At 39.9% G+C, this 12,324-nt stretch overlaps 1 protein-coding gene across 2 annotated transcripts in view; it reads right to left on the reverse strand.

The window, feature by feature from the left end:
* The window catches only part of pmepa1 (prostate transmembrane protein, androgen induced 1), a 38,402-nt gene extending 30,879 nt beyond the window's left edge, over positions 1–7,523 (reverse strand). The window contains exon 1 of one of the 2 annotated variants that reach the window (XM_069712650.1): positions 7,430–7,523. Coding sequence is in view for 1 of the 2 variants with exons in the window: in XM_069712648.1 (XP_069568749.1) it covers positions 204–303 (100 nt within the window). In the remaining variant the exon portion in view is untranslated. Of the gene's footprint in view, positions 1–203; positions 698–7,429 lie in introns of those variants that run through there. The other variant, XM_069712648.1, reaches the window with a different exon arrangement.
* Positions 7,524–12,324: the final 4,801 nt, after the last annotated feature.

Genomic DNA, 12,324 nt, shown 5'->3' on the forward strand with positions numbered 1-12,324 from the left:
GTTGTCCAAAAAAAACACACAAAAAACAACATTGGAAGCAATATTTCTCATTTCTTGAGCAAAGCAGATGGGAAAGGACAGTAAAAAAAAAAAATAATAATAATAAACTGTCTAAAAAAAAAAATACATGCAACGTAGTTTTACAAAAGGGGGAAAACAAGTCCGATTAAAAATAAAAATAAAGGTTTCGGTTGAGTACTCACTGATTTCCATGCTCTGGAGCGACGTGAAGCGCTTGCAGTTACAAGTACAGGAGACATTGGCGGCGGCGGTGGCGTTTAAAACACCCATCAAGTTCAACATTTAAAGGCTCCGGAAAGCAGACATTGAATAGCTCCAGATTCAACCAAAAATAATACAAACAAAAAAAAGACAAGAAGAGGAAGAGAGCGGAGAGGAAGGCTAGAAGGAGGAGGAGGAGGAGGAGGAGGAGAGAAAAACCTCCACCAAACTCCCCCCGGTTTTTTTTTTTTCTCCTCAGTTTTCTCTCCCCAGCCTTCTCCTCTCCTTTCCCCCTCCTCTCCGGTCCGTCCGCCCCGTCCTCCTCGACTCGGTTCTTCTCCTTCTTCTTCTCCTCCTCTTCCTCCTCCTCCTCTTCCTCGGGGGGGGAAACAAAATAAATAATCGATCTGTCTGTCAGTCTATCTATCGATTGCACATCGATTTCGGTGACGGTGCAGCCTTTCAAAAAAAAAAAAAAAAATGTAGTTTGAACGCTGCTAAAAGAAAAATAAATCGACTTCTGTCTACTTTCAATCTCCGGTGTTGTTGTTGTTGTTGTTGTTGTTTTTTTGGCCCCGTTTTTCTTTTTCTTTTTTTTTTTTTAGAGATCGGCTCCGGTGGCTGCCGTGTTTTCCGCCGAGAGACCGGCGACTAAAACTGCTGAGGGACGTCTGTCTGGTCCTGTCTGTTTCCTCCCTCCTCCCTCCTCCCTCCCCCTCCTCTCTCTCTCTCTCTCGCTCTCTCCTCCTCCTCCTCCTCCTCCTCTCTCATTTCCAATTTCCATTTTGCTTTTCTATTTTTTTTTTTTTGTGCATTTTTTTCTGCGCACCACAAGTCTGCCAAAGCCACGAGGAGGAAACTGCAGATAAAGGGAAGTCAGTCAAATTTGTTTTGCGTGACTATTATGCCATTTTTTTATTATTTTTTTTTACAGCTTTACACTGATCCATAAAAATATCAAAATTTAAAAAAAAAAAGTATTTAATTAGAAGTTTTACTTAATTTAAAGGACACGTACTATAAAATATCCTGCCTGGTGTTTAATAATCAAATTGATTCAGCACCATTTGCACTGGATGCAATTGCACCATTGTTTATGTGTATGTTTGTTTCTTTGTTTAAATATGTGTATTTATGTTTTATATGTTTATTTATGTTTTATGTCTATTTATGTGTCTGATTTTATTTTATTTTTTTGGTCTAAATATTCAACAACAAAACAACCTTGTAAATGTGTCACTGTCATGTGACCAAAGTTGAACTTAAAGCAGAAATAAGCTACGAAACGCTCGAGAGCTTTTAATTTGAAACGAGGGCTTTTATTTTGAAACAGATTCAGGTAGTTACGGCGGTCGACTGAATGATGGTGTAACTTTATCGCCAAGTTCAGCTCATTCAGCGGCAGACGATGATGTTAATGTTGTCTCGCATGTTTTTCAATCGTAAAAAAATGAAGTTTAGATCATTAACTTGAGTATTTTTCCTCTTTCGTTATTGTTTCGCATGCTGATAAAGGAGCCCGATAACTATTGTTAATTTAAATATTTGTTTTCCTCAATCCCACGAATTCACGCTGCAACATTACAACTTTTCTGAACGTTCAAATAATAATCCAATCATATTTGTGAGCTTTCAGCTGCGTCCCACGGTCTTCATCGGCGAACTGAATACAACAACTTGTAATGTTTTGTTTTTTTAGTTCCTACTGCGAGAAACCCAACGTTGTTTTGCACGAATCGCTAATTTGTGAGCTTGTTTTTAATAGAGAAATACACAATACGATAATACTGCTGCAATACAGTGAAAGACAAAAACTAAAAATCAACTTGCAGGAATGTGAAACCAGCTCAGAGTTGTTCGCTGTTTTAAATCGGTCGGCAAAAACTACGTTTCACTTCAAACTGCCATGCAAAAACAAAATCTGTTTGCCTTTTATGTAACGACACTTTATTTTGAAAATCTTACTGCAGTGGTCAAGATATGACCTCTAAAACATCCATCATCCCAAAAGCGCTCTAGCTGTTGAACATCAGCGTTGTTGTGTGGGTTTGCAGCGCAGCGACGAGAGCCAGACGGCATTACGTCACCTCCCGTGATTGACAGGCCCCGGGGACCAATGGGGCGAGACTGTAACAGCATGGTCTCGTCTGAGTCAACTTTCTAATTAGGTCTGCTGAAAGTTTATAGCGGTGCGTTAAAGTGCTTTTATTTGCATGGACGGATTTCCCAGAGCACCAAAGACAGAAAAATCTAAAATACCTAAAAAAAAATTAATTAAAAAAAAACCCAACAGATTACAACATGATAAAATGCCTTGCTCGAAGGGAAAACAGCTGCTGAAACGACACTGTAAAACCTGAAAAGTTAAATTAACTTAAATAAAAAATAGTTGAAGCTGATTATATTGAACATTTTAAGTGAACCAACTACATTTTTGGAGTAAAGGAACATTTTATACTAACTAGCTTTACTTTTTCTAAGTGAAAGAAACATTCTTGATTCAGTCAATTTTACAAGATATTTTGAGTTCACTGTACAAAATAAAATCAAGTTAGATAACTTGATCTCCATCATGAGGTATTTACTTTATGTAAACTTTAAGTTTTTAGATTTAACAAAGCCATACAAACTCTCCAATAATATGAAAATGAACTTCAACTCAAAATTGGATTACAGTGTAGGCGATATTGAATTATATATTACGGTCTTCCACCTACTAACAGTTCCAGAGTGACATTTTTCTTCGTCGATGTGAATATAATTAAACTGATAAAGGGTCAACTCGTCCAAATTCCCCAAAATATCTTTATTTTTCAGAGGAAAAAACAGGAAGTTGTTCCTGGAAGGCAGGTCACCAAAAATCTTTACATAAAAATCACGTTTTAATACCTTAATCGCCACAAACAACTCTTCATGAAAGGTATTCCTGCAATTTGTCGAAACTGAATCTTGTTAACTGTTCAGTCTTTGGACTTAATTGAGTTTGAAGGACAGACGTCACGTTTTAGCAGAATTATGTGGCGACACTTCTCGGCCACTCTTAAAAGGATAATAAAGTGCAACCGGTTCGACTGATCCGCCTGATTGCCAATAAATTCAATAGGATTGAACGGCCTCAGTCTGTCCACCATGTTAGATGAGCTGTCGTGGTGTCAGAGTAGAACAGTGTGCAGGCACTCTGCTGCCCCCTGCTGGACACCGGCACCAGGCCTGTGCAGAGGCAGGGCCAAAAAAAATGGTAATGCTGGTTGATGTGAAGGAGTCATTTTTCTTATTTAATCATAATAATACCAGAAAGTAACTTTTTTTTTTTTTTTTTCCTCCGGAGACGAATTAGGCAATAAATTACACTATTATATTAACAATCTACATCAAGACAATACGAAATAAAGAGGGAAAACTCAAGTTGCACTGCTGGTAATAATCACCGGAGAGCTGCCTGAAGTATTATTTGTTTTATGTTTAAATTACATCTCTAGAAAATAGCTCTGTGTGGAAGAATGCTGTAACCAAAGTGTTCATGTTGAACTATTATTGTTTATTTAACTTTTATGTAAAGAGATTAAAGAGTTTTTTTTTTTTTTTTTAAAGAGCCATCTAGGATATAAATAAAAAACAAGACTAAAAACCAGATGGCAGCGTACGAAGACCCAAGGGAAAGTTACTAAATGTTTATCAGTCCTGAGAAAAAAATGAGCTAAAACGTGGAGAATTAGCAAAGAAATCCTTTGGTGCAGAGCCGAGAATTTAAGTTAACCTCCTTCTGCGAAACTGGTCCGAGACAGACGAGCGGATATGTTTCGTCATCTAAAGATTAGGATCAGGAGACAAACTGTGAAAAGAAAAATGAGGGAAATCTGTTTTATAAGCCAATAAAAAAAAATAAAAAAAATGTGTCGCCGATATCCCGGTTGTTCACTGGAAATCTCCCTTCAGCAACAAAGAGACAGAGTTTTTTTGTTTTGTTTTGTGTCTGTCGAAGGCCTTAAGCAGAGGCAGCAGGCTGAGACGCCGACAATCGAGCTGGCGGTGAGTCAATTCACCGTCTGAGGGGGGGTTGAGTCACCGAGAAAAAAATAAAAAACGGACACCCACAGGTGTGGTCACTCTCCCTTTGTGTCTGTCTTTTATCGCGCTCCTTCCTTTGAGGAACTTGAAGTGGGTGAATCACCGGGTCGAGGAGCTGCCCACCCCCCCCAAACCCCACCATCACCATCAACACACACACAACAACAACAACAACAACAACAACACCCCCTCACCGTATTTTCAGGCGCTCAGCCATAAAATAATGGGCACCGTATTTAAAAAAAAAAATTAAAAAAAAATAAAATAAAAGCCGGGGCGACAATGGTGGTGAGTGTCTGTTGTTTCAGAGGGAAACTGGTGAGAGGAAACACTATCCAGGAAGGTCAGCTGGGAGTAATAGATCCTGGAGTAATAGATCCTAGATCCTGGAGTAATAGATCCTGGAGTAATAGATCTTAGATCCTGGAGTAATAGATCCTGGAGTATTAGATTATGGAGTAATAGATCCTAGATCCTGGAGTAATAGATCCTGGAGTATTAGATTATGGAGTAATAGATCCTAGATCCTGGAGTAATAGATCCTAGATCCTGGAGTATTAGATCCTGGAGTAATAGAGCCTAGATCCTGGAGTAATAGATCCTAGATACTGGAGTATTAGATCCTGGAGTAATAGATCCTAGATCCTGGAGTAATAGATCCTGGAGTAATAGATCTGAGATCCTGGAGTAATAGATCCTGGAGTATTAGATTATGGAGTAATAGATCCTAGATCCTGGAGTATTAGATCCTGGAATAATAGATCCTAGAATAATAGATCCTAGATCCTGGAGTAATAAATCCTGGAGTAATAGATCCTGGAGTATTGGTTCATTAGATGCCAAAAAAAAACTGCACATTTTAATTTTTTTTTTATACTGAAACTCTACGACTACCACGGGAGCGTTCGTTTGATCCGCTGCCGAAGTGACTGTGAGATCAAATTATATTCCGAAACGGTTAAAGCCGGGTGTACTACAGTCGTTGCCGTGGAGACGTGACTTCGGTGCAAACTGGTTTGAGAACGTCGCAGACTGGAAAAATGGGAGTAGCTGCAAGTTTCAAATGATTTCGTACAGAATCTAGAAGTCCGAACTGGCGTCAAGTTAATGAACGCACGAATTAACCTCGAATTTTAGGCTCTCCGGTGAAGGCGAGTCCAAAATCTTCTCTCTTTAAACTCTGTTTTCGTCTCTAAAAATGCTCCTTTTTCTTGCCGTTTTCCTCATTCGATAAATTCCTATTATGAAGACAGAGTCTCTTTAACCAAGTTGCCAACGATGCTACAATGCGGAGGCGTGGAGAAAAAAAACAACAAAAACATCCAATTCACTGCAGTTCAAAATGAACACTTTTTTTTTTTTTTCCCCACTTGATAACACACACTAATTATGACAATTTCTCTGTGATGTTCATTTTATATTGCTTCTCCTTAAAAAAATGCTAATTAGTGTGGAAGATAAGTAGTGTGAAAATGTGATTTTCAAAAGGCGACGTCGTTGACGGTTGCTTTGACGAGCTTGCAAATCTTTTTTTTTTTTTTTTGTGCTTTTTTTTCTAAAACAATGGAGACCACGTTTTGGTTTTTTTACAGTGCACATTTTGGCACGTAAGCACTCGTTCTACTGATAACGGTACAAAACGGCTGCACTCAGTTCAGGTGATCCGCTTCCAGGTTCTTTGGGTGAAAACTGCGTTTCGAAAGGAATTTTTCTTTTCGTGGTCGTTTGTCGGGAAATGTGAAGCGGTCTGGTCGCCTTTCTTTTTATTTATATCAACTCTAGTCTTAGGTTGCAAATATCCCAGAAAGCCACGAGAGAGAGCTTCTCAATACGACATCCGACATTTTGGTCGGTGATTAAACAAAACAACAAAAAAAGACTTTTAGTTTCCAAGGATATTTGTACATTTCCTTTCCCTTTGTTTTTGTTTTTTACTTCACCTTGTGATTTCCTTTCCTCGTATCCTCCCTAGCCTCTTTCTTTAAAAATTCAACGTACATGGAGACGGAGAGTGTGCGTCTCGGGCCCAGGTGTGCGGTAGTCCGTGTCTGAAGCCGTGTGTTCGAGGTAATAGCCGTCAGAGTCTTAGGCGGCGGCCAATCCCGTCGCAGGTGGGATTAACCAGGGATTAAGCGTGTTTCTCCGTGAAAGCAGACAGACAGACTACCACTAATCTGACTTTAGCCCTGTACCGAAAAAACGGCAGGCTTGAGCAATCCCACTCTTCCGCGACTGCATTTTGTGTGTGCGTTCATGGGCGTGAGTGTGTTTGTGGTTTTTTTTGTGTTCTTTTGCTTCGACCTTTTTTTCCGGGAATGAAATGCCCTCCGAAGAACTGTGGAGGGGGGGAGCGAGGGAATAAAGATGTTATGGCATCTATGGAGGGGGTTAGTTTAGGATTAGGGGTTTAGAGTTGACCTCAAAGGTTGGGATTAGGGTCCAGGTCAGGGTTTACAATTAACTGCTTAAAGAAGTGTCATTTACTCAAGTAAAAGTAGCAGTACGCCGATATATATAGAAATACTTTATTTCATGTAAAAGTAACGGATTAAAAAAAGGTAGACAAAAGGATCCAACGTTCAGATGTGATATTACGAGGGCGGATCGATGGGTTTGGAGACTGCTCCTGTTGCGCGCCGCAGATGTGCAGCGCCGTGGCGTGAACGCAGCGGGAGGAAGGCATAACCTTCGCGAGCGAGTACTGCGAGTTTCAGCACGTCAACAAAATCAGAACCTGAGTTACGCACGTTTTTGCGAGCGGCGGTCCGGTCGCGATTTTTCGGACGCCGCCGAAGGTTCGATGTTGACGGTCCGGCTCCGAGGGGACGAACTCACGAAACCCTCCACGTCGCTCCGGAAAACCTCGCCCGACTCATCCCTCCATCGCCGTAGACTTTCTGAAACATTTCCGTTTGCCGATTTCCCGAGTTTGACACGAGGTTTTACGCCCGCGGAGAAACCGTACACGTAACCAGCGGTCTCTGAAACGCCGGTTATTTTGTGATCGAGTTACGTAACTTGGAATACTCACGAAGGTTTTAGCTTCATGTCGAGCAACTTTTTTGATTTCCCCTCAGATATGCAACCGCATAATTCTCAAAAACACATCAATTATGGACCCTTTAAAGAATATACGTACCAAATACGATTCTGTCGGTTAATTAAAGTGTCCGAGGAATCTTTTTTTCGGAGGCGCAAGAAAAGAAATAAACCGATCTGGTCAGGTAACCGTTCGGACCTGTAAAAGAGATATTGATACATTTTAATCAAGACAATAAAATTTTTGATTTTTTTTTAAATATTTTTTTTACAGCAACACCTTTAAATCTTCCAGAAGCAAACAGTGACAATTGAGACTGATTGGGATTTAACAGGATTAGTTTCCAATAAATGACAAAAGTCTCGTAGTTTACAATCAAAATAAAAATTTGTAACTCATCAAAAAAATGTGTAAAAATAAACTTTTAGACTTTAATTTCCGATTGAATATTATTATATATTTCTATTTGATGAAGTTATAAACATCCATTCCAGACCGACTTCCAGTCAGCTTTTTATCAGCAGAAAATGTTCGCGTCGGTGACTTTTGATCTTTTAAAACAGAGTTTTTAAAATATTGGGTCCAATTTTTGAATCCTAATCGACGAGAAAAAAAAAAGGACAAAACCACGAAATAAAAAAATGAATAAACAAAACGGGAACGATCTTTTGGCATCGGAGGGGAAAAAAAAAAAAAACCACTGTGATATAAAAGCTTGACATTTGATGTGCTTCGGGATATTATGAACAGGTTCCCGCCTGGCTGCGCACACACACACACACACACACACACACACACACACGTGCACGCACGCACACACACACTTGTCGCCCTCCTCTGTGCTGCAGCTGTGAGGTAATGTCTGTCTGCGTCTGTCTGTGCAACACCCTGCAAGAATAACAAACCCACCTCTCGATCTCTCACTCTCGTCCTCTTTTCTATCTCATTATCTCACTCTGTCTGTCCGACCCCCACCCCCTCCACCTCCTCTCTCTCCCCCTACCACCTCCTCCCCCACCACCACCCCACCACCACCACCTTTACCTCCATCTCCTCTGTCTACACTCATTTCTGTTTCGAGGCTAGACGCAGCAGACTGTTCAAAAAAAAAAAAAAAAAAATACAAATTTTTTTTTTTTACAATTTTTTTTTTGGTAAAAAATTTTTACCAAAAAAAAAAATTACAAAATTTTTTTTACAAATTTTTTTTTTTTTTTAAATGTCCTCTGTCGTTGTCGTAAACGAAGACGGTTTTTCGCAAAAGTTACGAGAGAGGAAGTTCAGATCGCCTGCGACACTTCGATGCCGCCATTTTAAACGCAGAAGAAATTTCATAACTACGCTGAGAAAAAAAAAAGAAATACGACATTATCTCGGAAACCAAATTTTTTGTTGCGTCGCGTTACAAGCGGACTATAAAGCGGTATTTTTCCACGCGCAAAAACTCTAAAAAGTTAACACGTTTGGTTGTGACGCAACGAGTTACGCACTTTTTTGTGAATTTGAAAAACCTCAAATTTCGTGCAAAATTTTTGGGGAAGTCTGTTGAGTAAAGTTGGTAAATTTTTATCGAAAGGCAACTCCACTTCTTTTATTTTCTACAGTTGAATAACCTCCTCGTTTTAGCTGGTCGAGGAGTTTTTAGTTGACTCCCACGGCTCTCATGGCGTCGCTTTTTGGGCAAATCCGTCAGCAGTGTGCAATAAAAAAAATTTTAAAAACAGTAAAAGTAGTACAGTAAAGATAGACAACCGTTAGATGCCAGCTGGTGAACATTTAATAGATTATAAAATATAAACGTCGTCAAGTAGTTGGTAGAGACCAAAAACAGCTAAAAAAAAAAAAAGGAAAAAAGTGAATTCATCAGCTGAACAAACATTCAATTTGAATCGGTGTTTAACTGAAGGACTTTTACTCACGACGGAGTATTTTATTTGAAAAGTATTAATACTTAATTGAGAGCAGTGCTGATAGGATTTAGTGGAACCTGACGGTGAACCCTACGAGCACATAAGAGAATCAGTCCGAGGCGCTCACCCCCGTCTAGAGCCAGCGTTTGGTTTGTCCCGTCTGGGCTCCTGTAGATATTAAGGACAATAGAAAAACACGAGGATTTCTGAGTTTAAGGTTATTTGTCATGATTTAAAACACAATGACGAATTTTTATATTTCATAAAAATAATCTTTCAGGTGATCGTAGTTGTGTTTACGAATTAAACGCACATCTATTTATTTTGTCGCCGTTTTTGTTTGAATAATATAGATGAATTTTCTGACTACGTCATTAATACTATTACTTTAATCAATTGGAGTAATTGTTTCTACATTAATTTTTTAATTTTTTTATAAAGCGGACGACATCGTTTTGTTGGTTTTCTATGCTCGATATTTTTTTCGGCGCCTCAACGGCCGTTCGAATGTGAGCTTTGATTTGTTTAGTTTTGTTGTTGTTAAATCTGAGGACAAATCGCCACTAAAGCTTTTGCAATTTCCTAAATACGTAAAGTGTTTGACCTCTTTTTTTTTTTTATTATTATTATTTTTTTTTTTTAATAAAAACGTCGCGGCCTTGCATTAAATCGGCACAATATTACAAACCTGTTTTATAACGGAGGTCACAGGGGAAAAAAAAAAGACATGCAGGTTAAAAAAAATAAATAAATAAATCGTTCAATCTGTGCAGCAGCCGTTTTTGTGCCCTTTAAACGGCAGAAATAAGTAGGCGAGACAAATTAGGGGAATAAAATAAAAGCCGTCGGGCTGCCCACACACACACACACACACACATGCACACGCACACACACACACATTACAAAATACTTCATCTCAATCCTGAAAATTAAAACCAGCAGGCAGGCTGGAAAAATAAATACGCACACATGAATACAGTGTTGAAGAGAAGTTGACATAAACAAGATTTTATATTTATTTATTTATTTTTTTGTGGACACATTTGGCACAGAAACAGTCCTGGAAGTGTTGTTTCCACTTCAGTGTGTGTGTGTGTGTGTGTGTGTGTGTGTGTGTGTGTGTGTGTGTGTGTGTAGTAGATTTAATGATGTCATTGTATAATCAGACTAATCTGATTACAGTGTGACAGATTAGATGCCTCTCAATTTCCTGTCTGTCTGTCTGTCTGTGTCACTGCCGGATTTATAACGTACAGTAGATTTTCTGTCTCTTTTTTTTTTTTTCTTTTTTTCGTACCATGCCGTAAACCTGCCTGTCAATCAAACAGACACGCCCCCCGCATCCCCCCCCCCCCCACAAAAAAAACAACAACAACATTTTGAAGCCTTTTTTCCAATTAGTGACGAGATTATTTTCAAATTCGACCGCCGTGAAACTAAAAATTAATTTGAATGGGAGTCTATGGAGGGTTTGTTCGGAGCCGCCCTCTAGTGGCCCTCGGCGGTACTGCAGCTTTTAAGGCGCTTCTTCTGCGTCAGCCTCATCATCCGACCAGTGAAACTACACGTCCACTCTTATATATCCAGTCCGTGGTGTCGGACCCGTTTTGTTGGACCCGTCCGCGCACCCCGACCTCCTCCCTCCGCAAGACCTCGTTGGCCAATCGGGTCGCAAGTAGGAAACAGAATAAGGACAGTACCAGAGGACTGTTGGTCAACACGCTGCATTGAGTCAAAACGACTCGGAGCCTGGCCTCAAGTTGTGTTTTTGACTGACAACCGTGTGTTTTATTTGTTTGTTTGTTTGTTTGTTTGTTTACCGGAGCATTAGAGGAGGGGCTTTAGTCGAAATGGAAAAGAAAAAGAAAAAAACGGGTTCTTCACACGAGTTGATCTGAACGTGGACTCGAAAAAGAGACATCAGGTTTGTCCTGAAGTCTCAGTCACATCTGTCTTGTCCGTGGTTTCAGTTATGGACACGCACACACACACACACACACACACACACACACACACACACACACACACACACACACACACACACACACACACACACACACACACACACACACACACACAAGCGTAGGAAGGTTTCTTTAGAAGTCAATATTGTTTTAGCAGATAGAAGAATATTCTTTCATCCTAAACAGCAAAGGAAAAAAAAAAGAGTCCCAGTTTAAAGGCTGAATCTGCAGCGCGGGATAAGCCTATTACAGTGTGTGTGTGTGTGTGTGTGTGTGTGTGTGTGTGTGTGTGTGTGTGTGTGTGTGTGTGTGTGTGTGTGTGTGTGTGTGTGTGTGTGTGTGTGTGTGTGTGTGACAGGGAGGTTTTTTTGGACTCGTTGATTACTCATCACCAGGCTAAGAAAGACACACACACACACACACACACACACACACACACACACACACACACACACACACACACACACACTGGGTAAAGCCTGTGTGACTGATAGGGTTTCCTAACACAGCAAGATCAGACTGTGTCTCTGTTCTGGCTCAGTGGTGTTTAGTCTGTGTGTGTGTGTGTGTGTGTGTGTGTGTGTGTGTGTGTGTGTGTGTGTGTGTGTGTGTGTGTGTGTGTGTGTGTGTGTGTGTGGTGTGTGTGTGTGTGTGTGTGTCTGACATGTTCCCTTTAGCCTTTTCTGCTCCTTCGTTCGTTTAATTTTTCTTTGAACATTTTGTTATCGTGTTCATTTATCCTTCCTTCCTTCCTTCCTTCCTTCCTTCCTCCCTCCCTTCCTTCCTTCTATTTACTTCCTTCCTCCAGTTCCTTCCTTCCTCTGTTCATCTTTTTATTTTTTTATTTCTCCTTCTCCTATTTCATCCCTGATGTGTTACTTCCTTTCCTTCTTCCCCTCTAATTTCCTCCTCACGTTTCCTTCCTTCCCTGTTTTTACTTCTTTCTTTCAGTTTCTTTCTTCCTCTGTTCATCTTCTTTTTTTTTTTTTCCACATTTCTCTTATATTTCATCTCTGATTCGTTCCTTCCCTGCTTCCTTTTCTTTACCTCCTTCCTTCACATTTCTTCTTTCCTTTCCTTCTTCCCTTCTAATTTCCTCTTCATGTTTCCTTCTATCCTT

Source organism: Brachyistius frenatus, unplaced genomic scaffold (genome assembly GCF_029030835.1).
Source record: "Brachyistius frenatus isolate BFR_SWC_R1_liver_20210118 unplaced genomic scaffold, ASM2903083v1 Contig_111, whole genome shotgun sequence".
Taxonomy (NCBI): Eukaryota; Metazoa; Chordata; class Actinopteri; family Embiotocidae; genus Brachyistius; species Brachyistius frenatus.